Consider the following 13,975-nt stretch of genomic DNA (forward strand, 5'->3'; position numbering starts at 1 on the left):
TTTGCAACTTCTTTTCCTGAAAGTTCATTGCTTGGCACTGAGAAGGAAAAATGTTTGTAAAGGGCTCAGCTCAATATATAAACTAACCCACAAGTTGACACTCCCTATGTATAATTGTGAAAGACATGTGGAGGGCATTCAGACACCCAAGAACAAAATGTGACTTTGAACATGGAAAACAAGCATTGGTTACGTACTGGTTACCGCAGTCTGAACCAGAGGCTGACTCTCTCCGTTTTGATTCTGAGCATAGACACTAACCACATACTCCACTGTGGGCTGCAAGCCTTCGATGGTCATTTCTGTTTGATCTGCAAAGGGAGTCAAAAGCAAATGTAGCATCTATGTCATTCACTATAAAGTCACCCAAATGACTTCTAGAGTTCAATGGTAAGCACGTGGTGGCCTAGCATATTCATTTGAAGAATTATCATGAAAATATGAAGTCAGACATCAATTTCTTTTTGGACAAAAACACAGCTAATACAAATTACCATACTGAAAATATCACACTCAAGAATAAGTTCTAAAACTTAGTGATACTGCTCTTGAAAAAAATGAAAATTACTGACTTTAAGAGATTGCCTTCAGAGCCTAATTTTGCAAGTATTTTATAAAAGAACAAAAATAACAGGGCTAAAAGGATCTGAAAAAGTCAGTTGGACCATCTCTCTCTTCTTAGTGTGCACAATAAACAAAATCACATGGTGAACTTAATAATTTGAGATGTCCATACCACAAAACAGAACCATGCATGTAAAACCACAAATGCACTTATCATAAAATTCCTACTGTGAAGTGAGCGGGTAACAATCTTGATCCCTGAACTCATGATGGGGAAAACTATGACATAACACATGAAATAGATGGTACCCACAGCAAGGAGGCCTTTTATCTAAAAAAGAATAATGTTTGGTTCTACTCTGTGTATCCTGCTGTGTGTGAGATGCTGGTTATTCTTACCTGGACCTGCAGTTTTAGTTTTTGTTGGTCCTGGGGCATTTTTAGGAGTGGTGGTCACTCTGTAGCCGGTAACAGGGGAACTTGAAGGCAGCCACCTGACACTAATGCTGTTGTCTTGAACATCAGTCACTTGCATCTGGCCTGGTTTGTCAATTTCTACAAATAAAAGCAAGGAGAAACCAGTGAAGCCCCCGTTCTTGGGGACAAGACTGGACAATTCCTTGTCTCTAGGTCTGACACATACTTGAATGATCTATTACTACTATTAATTTCTCCCAAGTGTTTCTTTTTTGCAGGAATTCAGAGGTAGCTTTTGGGGGGATAGGCAAGAATCTAGACACAATTACTATCCTCAAGATGGCTGCTTCATTCACAAAGAAGCTGCATTCCAAGTAGGCGTCTGTCTTCTCAGCTAATCAACTCATCCATTCATTTTTCAGCAGATATTTATTGAATAACCTTTATACCTGTCTATCGCAGGCATGTGGGATACATCAATCAACAAACCTGACAAAAAATACCTGCCCTTGGGGTGATTCCTTGTGTATCTGGCTCAAAATTGTGGCAGCTACAGGTGCTGTTAGCTGCAAGTTGTTGTCTTATTAAAAAGGAAAATCAATTTCACAAGGAGGAAAATACCTTGGGAGAACAGTATAAAAACTATCTGAATAAATAAACCCATGTTTCCCCAAAGGAGAAGTCTGTACCTGTTCGGTAATCAATGGAAATTGGCTTGCTGCTTGCCGGGCTGTCCCCACGGCCAGTGATAGCGTACACAGTGATGGTATAATCTACTCCAGGTTTAAGGCCACTGATGGTAGCTGTAGACTTGCTCCCAGGCACAGTGAAATCCTGGACAGGGCTATTTCCTCCTGTATGAAAAGTAGTTAGTTCAGAATGCGAGAGAGTCAGAGTTACTCAAGTATTACTAATTAATTGAATTAACATATAGAAAGCAGCATATAAATCATATATTATTGCTTATTCCCTTTAAAAGAGTGCTATTAATAGGGTCTGACCAAAAATGTATATTAATGCATATAGTATACCTTGATAAGTGTATAAAAATTGGGAGAAAATTGCAGTTAATGCTATTTTAACATTCCAGTGAAAAGGATACCAGAGGTGGGAAAGGGGGAGGGAAAGGGAGTAAAGGAGGAATTGGTAAAGGGCCATGAAAAACAATTACATTGTATAATGTTGAATATACTAATTATTCTGATTTGAGAGTCATATATTGCACACAGGTATTGATATTCAACTCTGTACCCGACAGATATGTACGATCAACTATGTTCCAATAAAAAAAAAGAAAAGAAAAAATAAATAAAAGTAAATTAAAAAAATGTCACTGAGTTGTAGATTAGCATTAAAAGCAGAATGAAAGTAAGCCCTCAACTCAGGATTGCATGTATTGTGTCCTTTTAAAACATTTTAATGGGATATACTCAGGTTAAATAAATTTGGAAAATACAGAAAAGTAAAAAAGAGGAAAAAATAAAAATCATTCATTTCATCACTGATAATATATTTGTGAATTTACAATCCTTTTTTCCACAGCTCTGCTGTTTCCCCTCTAGTCGTATTATATAAACAACTTTTTATCTTGATTTTGCAACCAATTTTATCACACATTATCTTCCATGTTTTCTTGGAAAAGACAAGGCTACATTGAATGGACTTGCAGGTTACCTGCAAGAAAGTCTGATTCTATCAGAGTGTGAAGCAGCATTTTATTAACACACCTATTTCTCCATAGGTGATCCTGTAATATCTCACTGTGACGGCAGGAGGCTCCCAGCCTATCAACAGGCTGCTGGGGGTTGCAGCGATAACTTCCAGGTCCCTTGGAACGTCAGAAACTAGAAAAATTATGGGAAAATTTTCACATCCATAACTTCCAAACAATGCCCAGACACACTCTTTTTCATTTTTCCAATAATTCTTTATGATTCTTTCATACAATAAGGTCGATACTATGTAAAACTAGTATCTATGTACTATAAATTAGTATTTATTACATATACTATTTAAATACTACATGAAATTAGAATTAAAAATTATAAACGAGTTAAGATAAGAGGTTAAGAGCCCATTCAAACTGATAAAATGATTACTTCAAATTTATTGAAGGAATTTTCCCTTAACATTTTATTTTGAAAAACTTTTAAATGACAGAAAAGTTACAAAAATAATACAATGAACACCCATATACCGTTCCCTTAGATATTTGCTAATTCATAACATTTACCACATTTGCTTGTTTCTCTCTCTCTCTTTCTCTCATCCCCCACCTTTTGCTTAACCACTTGAGTCTAAGGCACAGACATTATGATGACACTTCTCTCCTCAGTACTTCAGCATTTATCTTCTAAGAATAATGACACTGTTACACTAAAATTATATTTTTAAGAGTACTTTGAAACAGTGTTAAGTCTGCTATATTTTCCATAAAATTTTAGTAATTAGAAATGCATAAATACCAAATCGGATGAGAAATTTCTTGGGACAAGGAAATGATCTTCTTTAACCTATTCTAGAGGGAGATTTTTCTCCACACATTCTCCCTGTCCATGTCTTGTAACCATAATCTATTTTTTGAAGAAATGATGACTCGGACAGCATAGAGCTATTTCACAGACTATACCAACGGTACAGGAACGTCTGCTGAGTTTCTCTGCAGAGCAGAAAACAAGTTACCTGTGGACTGTTGACCGATCAAGGGGGGACTCTCCTCTCTGCCATTAAGAGCAACGATGCTGACCACATACTCTGTGCCTGGATTGAGGTTGGGGAGGGTGATGGAATTTCGAGAGGGGGGCACTCGATCTTCTCGAGGTCTCCCACTCGTGTGCTCAGGGTGATGGCGGATCCTGTAGCCAGTGATGGTGGCTCGAGGAGCGATCCAGTGGACGGTAAAAGAATTGGCAGTGATGTCAGAAAAGTCAATGCCAGTTGGAGAATCAAGACCTGTTTTTCCCACCCAAGGGACAAAGGGGGGAGAAAAGAAAAAAGAAAAGACACCACCAGCTTAGGAAGTGAGGAAGGCATAGGGGAAAAGTGATATCTAATGTTTCTGTCCTTTCTCATCAATGTAACGATTTGCCATAAACCTCAGGTTATGATATACTGATTCTAAGGTACATGTGAAGTTCAAAATCATAAACTGGCTCAGTTTGAAACAGCCAATTCAAGCATTCATTCTTTTTTTCTTTTGCTAAGTAATCCAAGTGATTTATGTGTGTCATTACAGTAGATTTCTGCATCACAATTGAAGACAGGTGTTTAAGATATTCTGGGAACTGATCTTTTCAAATGCTTCAGTGTTCAAGTATTCTATGTTTCTCTCCATAAGTGTATCTCTCAAAGCAAGGCAAGAGCTGCCCACTCTCAAGTTAAGTGTTTGGCTCTCAAAGAAGATTTCTGTGCTCAAGAGGAACTGATATGTCAATAGACTGGTAATGATACCAAACATAAAACTTTCTAAAACTAAAAACATTATCCTGGACAAATTACATTACAGGTAATTCCTCACAAACTGAGAATTCAGTGCATTTTTTAAAAATTAACAAGAATTCAGAGTTTTTTTTAAAAATTCAAATCACTTAACCTCTCTGGGACTTCCAGCAAATTTCTGTTCCAGTTATAACATTCACTAATTTTATTCAATAATTTCTCAAACCAAATTGAGATACCATAACTCCTTTTCTGGAAGCAAGTGGACTGTAAATAAATTAATTAATATACTAAACTGTACTTTTTCAAAGGGAAAAATTAAAAGAAGCACTCATCTGAGAAAGGGACATATTATGCATTCAATTCAACTTCCTTCTTACAGTAAATGAATATTTCATCAAGTAGGAAAAAAACCCATAAACTTGGTGGCTTAGTAAAGGAAGGAAAACACTTAGATGACAATGACAGTGTTGGGTCAGCCATCAACAAAGCTGCCTAATGAGGAGAAGGAATGTCCACCAAATCTAAATTATAGAGAGGATGAGATAGTCTTCCTGGGAGAGTTTTTTAAAAGGACAGACAATAAAATGTCTGAACTAATTTCAGTCCTCTCTGGAAGCTGACTGAAAGTCCAGGAAATTGCTGAGGAGGGTGTCTTCTAATTTTTAAGACCAGGGATAAAAATAGTAATGACAAGACTACACGCACAAGCATGCAGAAGATGGAGTGGTAGTTTTAGAAGTAGCATTTCATTTTGTGATTTCAAGTTGGTAGGTGAAAGCCACTTACTAAACATACTGCCAACGTGACTCACCTGTTTTCTGTCTTCCTCTAAGAGGGATGCTCTCGTGTTGTTCATAGACGCTGGAGACACTGACTAAGTATTCTGTTCCGGGCAGGAGATCTGCAAGGCAAGTGGGACTTATTTTAAACTTGTACTAAAAAGCATGAAAAAACATGGGACTATTTCAATTGCTGAAATATCCAAGCGACCAGTCTTCTAGCTTACTTAAACCTAAGCAAATGTCGCTACCTGGGGATGGTCTATACTTAGATGTAAGGAGCGGTCATCTTGCCCTGTAGCTTCTCTAAGCCCTGCCCTCAATTGCACCTCTGTGAGTGTGACTCAGCTGGATTTGCAGTCAGAGGAAGTGTCTGCAGCATAGTACTATTTCTCGCTATTTGATAATATAGCTGTTGAAGGTACAGGATGATAATCACTGTGTTGCAGTGGATTATCATTCACTCCTCACAACAACCCTATGAGGTAGCTTGCTACTTTTAAAAACAGCTTTATTGCCATACAATATATTACCTATACTTGAAGTGTGCGATTTGGCAGGTTTTGACCTTACTAGAACTTGTAAAACCATCACTGCATTCGAGACAATGAACATATCCATTACCTCTAAAAGTTTGGTTTACTACAATTATCTCCATTTTATAAATGAGAAGACGAAGGCATAGAGAAGTTAACTTCTTTAATTTACTTGCCCAAGATCATTCAGAGGTTGATCCCAGGCAAAGACTGGTGATCTTAACAATTAACCTTTACTGGAAAAGAGCCACACTCCAAAGGGGAAAGCAGCTGGTTCTGCCATATTAAGGTGAAAACAGAATATTAAAAAAAAAAAAAAAAAAATTAAGTATACAGCCCTGAGACTCCTCTTCTCCCATTTTGATTTACCAGAAAGGTACGGAGTAAGGTATCTAACCTTTGAGCTCCTGCTCATTGGCTCCTGTTCCCCTGCATACCACCTGCCCTTAGCCTTTGTGCAGAAGCTCCTGGAAGGTTTGGAAAAGCACCAGACTTGGGAGCCAGATGCTTGGACTCTACCACCTTCTTCCTGCTTGGCCAGGGGCAATTTACTCAACCACGGGGGACCTCAGTCACTTCATCTTTAAAACAGGATAATAATGACTTCTCTAGGGGGGGAAATGGCTACCTTGAGGTCATTTGTAACATTAGGATCATAATAAGGTCTTAGAATCATGATTAACATGCATGTCTGGTCTAGGATGGAGCAGACATTGTAATGCAGGGGCTTGTATACTACATGATGTTGGAACTACCAATTCCAGTGCTCTAGAGTGGAAGCAATAGCCCCACGATGTGGATATGCAAATATAAGGATGTTCTCGTCCTCAGCCACAAAGTGAATAAGCAAGATCATGGTCACGCTGATCTACCTTGCTCTGTGTTTCATTTTCTAAAATATGTTTAAAAGACAGAGGATGTTGCTCTGTGAGACCATCATCTGGTAATATAACAAATACAAGTTATTTTTCCCTTATATGAAATCTTTTGCTGTTCTTATGTATTTTACTATTATAGTGAAAATAATAAAAAGCAATGTGTATGTGAAACACAGCACCATGTTGAAGCCTACTCTTATTTACTTTAATAAAAGATGTCTATTCCAAAATGGTAGGAACTAGAGATAATTTTCATAAATTGTTGTTGTTTATTTTATGTCAGATGTTTTCTAAGTCTTTGGCCTTCTGAGAAATTCTGCTAATCCTGCTAACAGATTCTTTTTGAAGTACAAATTAAACTTCTGACTCTTTCTTCAAAACAACATCCTGTTCTATCTCAAGCAATCAGTCACTGTTTCTAAAGTTTTCAAATGCTAAATAGATCACCTGCTGACACTTTTTTTAAAAAAACTGAGAATAAAACAGATATGGTGACACTATTTTCAATCACCATTTTTTCTCTCTCCAAATATTTAGATTTAGCCATGTAATTTCTCTTGACATTTACTTATTTTTATATGCTTATTTGGAAGCAGAATGTGTTTCAATTCTTGAAACTTCACTGCTGATGCTGTTTCTCCACTACGATTTTTAAAAAGTCATAGATATCAAAGGTATGTTCACATAGCAATAAACATTACATCTTTCAAAATTTATGGAGCTGCATATTAAATCTGGAGTTTCATTTGTAGTTGTGTTGCAGCTTTCCTGCTCTTAGTTATTCCTGCTGGAGAACTCAGAATTCATTCCTTATGCTCCAGGTTAGTGTTTATTGAACAGATACACTTGACTGCTTACTTGTTAAGACCACCGCGTTGTCTGAAGGAGAAATTGACAACTCTGCAACATCTTCCTCATTTTTCACAGGTGAGTAGCGCACCAGAAAGTTGGTCAAATCAATGGATGGAGGTGGGGCCCAGGTGACACGAATAGTGTCTGGACCAATGTTGGTGAATCGCAGGTCAGTGGGAGGAGGGACAGCTGGTTTCAAATAAAAGGGAAGACAAAGTTAATGTAATTTAAAAATTAAAGCTAACAGAAATAGCTGGAAAGGTAAAACCAATATTTCATGCATAAAGGAAACAGTCATAATCATGCAAATAATCTAATCTAAATCATAGTGTATTACTGTTAAAAGTAAAACACTACACAAATACTGTTAGGCCCCTTTAACCTTTCTGCCATCATCAGTATATTTTTAAAAATAATTTAGTCTACTTTCAGATTTGTTGATTTAAGGTACATTATTAATACCACTGAAGATTATTTTATCCCAGGCTGAAGAGGCTTAAGTTGCCACACAGCAAAGAGAAACACAGCAGTACTTTCCAAAGAAACACATGCACACAGACAAAAAGACAAAAAGACAAGAGAGTCCTAAATTTTCCCTGTGACGTGAGATGTCTACAGCTACTGGCATATCTACAATTCCATTCAGTGAATTCTACTTACAAGTGAAAAGGATTCATGCATATTGGTTCTCAGCATGTTTCTTCCCATGCAGGGCAGAGAACCTTTAAAATGTTGCATGCCTGTCTCCAGACTGTGGTTAAAGAGGTGTTTATTTACCTTGTGATTGCAACAAACCTAGAATGCTCCAAAGTTGATTTTTCTTCTTCTACCTCAAAACAACCCCCTTCCACTCTATGCTAAATTTTGATGGGTTTTTAGTCAGCTACAAAGAAGGAACATAGCAGAGTTCACCATAGGGTAGAAGAAAGGACAGAATGGTACATTTTGGAAGTATATGTCTTAGCATTAACTGGTGTTGATTATGCGATTAGGTATTCATGTCAGATATTTAAAAAAAACAACAACTCCAGATCTGCAAATTTAATTAACCTTCACTATTGTGTATTTAACAGATCCGATATCTATATTTCTCTAGCCTTATAGATATTTGTGGTTTAAATGAAAGTTAATTGGAGACTACTTGCATATGTCTTCATCCAATTAGTTTAGCATATACATTGGAGTCCTCAACCCCCTATCCACCCTGTCTGAATCTTCAGCCAATTGCTGGCTTCTCCCTTGAAACATCCATATTTAACCAGAGTGACTGGTGGCAGCATGCAACACCATTCATGTCTCAAACACAGAAGTTTTCAAAATTCACCCGTTTGTTGTGTCAGTGTAGTAGGGGCACTCTCTCCGCCATTAATGAGCGTGATAACGCTGATGTCATAGTCAATGCCCGGCTCCAGCCCTGTAACTGTGTAGTATCCTACTGAGGAGTCCACAAAATCTTCAAAAATAGGGATACCTTCTCCTGCCGCAACTACTGTGATGCGGTACCCAATAATGGTGGAAGAGTTTAGCGGGGTCCACCTCAGGCCGATGCTTGAATCAGTTATATCAACAAAGCTTAGGTCAGTGAGTTGGGGCACCTCTATTGAGTTACAAAGCAAAGAGGGCAAAAGGAAAACAGAGGCAAAAAGAGGAAAAAATAAAGCAGTGTGTATCAGGTTACCAGTAGTAAAACTGATGGAATGTTAAAGCAATGATGGTAATATGCAATCTGTTTCAAATAATCTGAAAAGATTTCCTAAGCATCATGAATCATTTGCTTCCCTGGGACAATAAAACAGGTTACAAATTCCTTTAGGGATTTTTCTTGCATTTTGAAAATGTCCCTAAACAGTACAGTTTGAACTTTTCAGGTTCCTAAAAATCTTAAGCCTGTTTAGGATGTCAAAACCATACCTAGAACCTAGACATAATTTCTGCAGTAAGTATCAGCAATGTTGAAAAAAAAATCTAAAACTGTTTTAGTAGAAAAATAAAAGCTTGCATGAGGAAGGTTTTTAAAAAATTGGCTGATAAATTGTTTTTTTCTCCCATGTAAAACTCATGACAATATCATGGCCATAATGCTAATGTATTATGAATATATGATGTGCAATGTGCCATTCAAAAACACATTCAGGCCGAAGACAGACACGGCTGAGTCCAAGGCCATTGCCAATATTTGTTTAATTTATAATTGAAGTTTTAAAATTAGCATTAGTATAAGCATTCTACCAATTAATGCAAAGGGGAATACCATCTGTCCAAAGCTTTCATTCTGTCATAATCCAATTTTGGACAAACAATGCAATGAACTAGATAGGCCTCTGCAATGTTGTCTTTCGGTCCACAAGAAAGAACACTCTAAAGGTGTGGCCTTTACTTTTTTCTTTTTTTTCCCCTCAATGTTAGAAAAGAAGGATTTGAAACTGCAAGATGAAGAATTGGACATGTCAACCAAGTGCTATTTTAGTGCTCACTTATGGAGGCAAAAACTATTTTACAGATAGCTGTTGAAAATTGACATGTACTATAAAATCAGGCACGAATGTACCGATGGGATGCATTTACCATATTACTTTTAGCCTGTCAGTACTGAGTACAGACACATGACATTGTTTTAGTAATATTTCCACGTGAGCGGACAGTACAGAGTTAATGCCATGGCTGCCACTCCATTACGTACCCATCGCAACAAACAGCATCCCAGTGAAGCACAGACAGTAAAAGCAGTGTTAACAGCAAGCATTTGTCCAAATAGTTGCTTTGACTTCATGGTTTTGGAGAGTACAGTTGGGAGGTTGGAACTAAATCTCAAATATATTTGACACATCAACCATCTGGGGATTAAGATGTTAATCCCCACTCCTATTGAAACTGCCACTCTGAGGATAACAGCTTATTTTTCTATTACCTGGGATGACGGTATCAGAGATAGGGACACTTTCCCTGTCATCTTTGACAGTGTAAACACTGACATTGTACTCCAGGCCAGGACTCAGGTTTTCAAAAGTGCAGGAACTCTGATCAGCATGGACCACTTCTTCCAAAGAATATCCCTGCTGGCCATTTATAGGGGTCGTGGTGATTCTGTAACCAGTAATGTCTGGGGAAACAGAAAGGAAGAAGTTACTGCGTGGACCATTTGTGAGCTAGAGCATCTTAAATTAGCTAGAGGAAGTGTTTCCAAATTCCATGCTCCTTCTACCACTCTACGCTGCTTTTCCTTAATGGATTGTCTGCAGGACAGCCGAGGAACATTCTATTTTACCTGCCTAGTAGAAAATCGCTCTCAACCTTAAGCACATTCCCAGAAGAGGAATTAAAAGCTCTAATTAAAAGCTCTGAACCTATGGGACTTACAAGAGGAGAATCATGAAAGGAGAAAAAATGAAAAAATAAGAGTGATGATACTTATTCTAGAAAAGGAATATTAATTGTTAAAGACTTCAGGCATCATAGCAATTGGGCAGTATCGGGGCTGAGAGGAAGGAGAGAGACATGCAAATAAAAACAGTGAAGACTAGAGATCTGCAGGGCCTGATTAAAAGTGAAATGGGAAAGTGTATTTAAGTTAAACTTACTAAAGGGCAAGGGAATGATGGTACATGAGTATTTTGTCATTAGGAACAGAGTGAACACTGAAGTGGTATATACAAGAAAATCCAACTGGATGAGAAATAAATATTTAGATCATTACATTTGCTAGTGATCATCCAAATGGGCTGGCGAGGCCATTAAGACTGGTATTAATCATCCGGCTGCTAACAAGCCTGAAACTTGCCAACTGAAGTTTCAAATTCAGAGTAACTCAGCTGGAAATAGTGTAGCTTTGGCTAAAACTATAGATAATGAAAACTTCACCCAAATCTACTTCAGAGGGAGATTAACAAGGATATTTTGAGCTAGACTTATTCTGTGTGATTACATGCATTGATCAGGTTTAGAGATAATTTCCTTAGCTGTGTGCCCAAGGGTGAAAACTGTATAAGAAAAAAAGATTTTACAATAATTATAATAGTAAACTTAGAAATATTAAATGAAATATATCTTACATTAAGAAGCATAGCAGGTAAAGATGCAATCAACATTAATTGAAATGTGTGTTTTTGTTTAATTCAGAATTTTCTTAACAATGAATATTGTGATATCTTCATAGTGATTTTTCCGACATACCCAATATTAAATAATATTATTACATTTCAGTTAATCTTTCTCATTTAGAGAGACTTTCATGTGGTTTTGGCAAAGGTAATGAATGTCTAAAATTTCCTGCCACTGCCAATGGTATCTCATGCTACTTAAATATTACCATAGCTATCTTTTACAAATTTTAGGATTTTATAAATAATTTTTAATTATGTGAACAAGAACTTTAGAAAAAAACTCCATTTAAAGCTTTAAAAATAGTCATGGGACACCTTAACCAAATTTCTCAGTAATGAGTATGAGTAACAAAAACTCAGAAAACAATTAAGTTCCATATATGATATTGGGTATGAGAAGGAATCTAAAACCTTAGGTTACAATCCCAGTCTGTAAAATGAAGGTCGTTCCTGCCTTTCCTCACCCTTAGACTTTTGTGATGCAGCCCATGACAAAATATTTGTGAATCTTCAGTGAATAATACATTTAGGATCTACAATAACTCAGAGAGAGGAAATTACGTAGTATAGCTGCAGTCATTTATTTAGCAACTTTTAATCCTCTGAGTCAAAGGCATCTTCCAGAATGCTTTTCCTCAGCCCGCATGACTCCCCACAGCTGTATGAGGGTCTGCCCTTTTCCCACAGCCGAGTGCATGATTGTGATTTAAGTAACCATGCATTAGAATACCCTATGCATCACTCTGTAATGGACACTCATGTACAGCTGTGTTTTTTATGGAGAGCTGCGATCCTATCTTTCTAGCATCTTTGTCTTGGGAGGGTATTGTGTATACCTGCCCTCCGATACTTCCCAAGCTTACCTGGAGTGGTGCTCCTCTCCCAGGAGACAGTTAGCACTCCAGTGTCAGGGTTTGCCTCCAGGTGCAAGTTCGTTGGTGGAGACAATGCTATGCAGAAAGAAAATTTTAAATGAAAAGTTAGAGCTCACACAAAGCACTTATCCTGTGGAACGTTTCTTTGCTTCTTTCTTTTATTTCTTTTTGCCTTTTTCTTTCTTTCTTTCAGAATCAGTAAAAATATAGAAGTTATACTATGACAAGATGGTGAACAGAAATTCTCTGGCAGAGAATTTTTTTTATGATTAATGATTTTGCAATGCAATGATTAATTATTTGCAATGATTAATTATTTCTGTCTTGCCAGTTCATAAGTATTCCCAACATGGAAAGAATACTTCTGATGCCAGGGAATATAAGACATGAGTTGAACCTACTACTCCAAATTTAGAAATAGCAAATAATGTAAGCAAGGATTGGATATTTTCCCCAGGCCATTTTCACAAGCAAAAAGTGATACTGATATTAGCTTTTTCTAAAAAAAAGTGGTACAGGAGCCGGCCCCGTGGCGCACTAAGGAGAGTGTAGCGCTGGGAGCGCAGCGCCGCTCCCGCCGCGGGTTCGGATCCTATATAGGACTGGCCGGTGCGCTCGCTGGCTGAGCGCGGTGCGGGCGACACCACGCCAAGGGTTGCGATCCCCTTACCAGTCACGAAAAAGACAAAAAAAAAAAAAAAGTGGTACAGGCCGGCCGGTTAGCTAAGTTGGTTAGAGTGTGGTGCTGATAACACCAGAGTCCAAGGTTGGATCCCCGAACCAGCCAGCCACCAAAAATAAATAAAGTGGAACATTTTAAAAACTAAAAGAAAAGCAAAGGGAAAAAAGACACTTCTTACGTGTCACCACTGTGTTTACAATTGGTGCATCTCTCTCCTTCCCATCTCTCAGGACTTGGATGGTGTAAACGTACTCCACGCCTGGGGTCAAGCCAGACACAACGATGCTTCCTGAGTCTGACGTCACTTCTCGTGGTGCTTCCCCTCCCTGGCTTGGTCGTACACCCAGCTAGAAGGAGGAAAGCAAAGTAAACACCAAGAACAAATATTTCCAGAGCTGCATTACTGCTAAGAGGTTGGGATTATGCTTTATGGAATGTGAACTCCTCAGAAAGCATGCAATGTACTTTTGTTAGGGGATGAGTTGGGGACTGACTCTAGCTCTATTATATTCTTTAGCTGTAAATTCCCTTTACTGGGGGATGGGTGGGGGTGATATCTTCCAAACTGCATTACAGTGGCTTGTGATGGAAGATTCCAGAGAAGTGTTATCACATACTGTGTTGCTTGATAAAGAATCTCCTGTTACAAACCAGAAGTACACAGGGGCTTTGGGTCACACAAAAGCTCATTTTGTGTGTGTGTGTGTGTGTGCATGTCAGCAGGAATCCCCTAGCTCTGTCTTTAATGAGTTATTCACATTCAATTCACTTTTTAGCTGCCATTTAAAGGCACCTGTCCCTATAACACTTTGCACTGCAAAACGCTCCTTTCAAAGAAGTATGTTCATAGC

The 13,975-nt window shown here is 37.9% G+C and overlaps 1 protein-coding gene across 6 annotated transcripts in view; it reads right to left on the reverse strand.

The window, feature by feature from the left end:
• FN1 (fibronectin 1) overlaps window positions 1–13,975 on the reverse strand; it is a 66,349-nt gene that overhangs the window by 20,441 nt on the left and 31,933 nt on the right. For all 6 annotated transcript variants that reach the window (XM_063112646.1, XM_063112626.1, XM_063112619.1 and 3 more), the window contains exons 22-31: window positions 13,303–13,471; window positions 12,431–12,517; window positions 10,376–10,567; window positions 7,474–7,656; window positions 5,234–5,323; window positions 3,664–3,933; window positions 2,709–2,825; window positions 1,671–1,835; window positions 964–1,119; window positions 198–311 (exon numbers count right to left, since the gene is read on the reverse strand). In XM_063112646.1, the coding sequence (XP_062968716.1) occupies window positions 198–311; window positions 964–1,119; window positions 1,671–1,835; window positions 2,709–2,825; window positions 3,664–3,933; window positions 5,234–5,323; window positions 7,474–7,656; window positions 10,376–10,567; window positions 12,431–12,517; window positions 13,303–13,471 (1,543 nt within the window). The remainder of the gene's footprint in view (window positions 1–197; window positions 312–963; window positions 1,120–1,670; window positions 1,836–2,708; window positions 2,826–3,663; window positions 3,934–5,233; window positions 5,324–7,473; window positions 7,657–10,375; window positions 10,568–12,430; window positions 12,518–13,302; window positions 13,472–13,975) is intronic.

The sequence above is a fragment of the Cynocephalus volans genome, chromosome 1, assembly GCF_027409185.1.
Source record: "Cynocephalus volans isolate mCynVol1 chromosome 1, mCynVol1.pri, whole genome shotgun sequence".
NCBI lineage: Eukaryota > Metazoa > Chordata > Mammalia > Dermoptera > Cynocephalidae > Cynocephalus > Cynocephalus volans.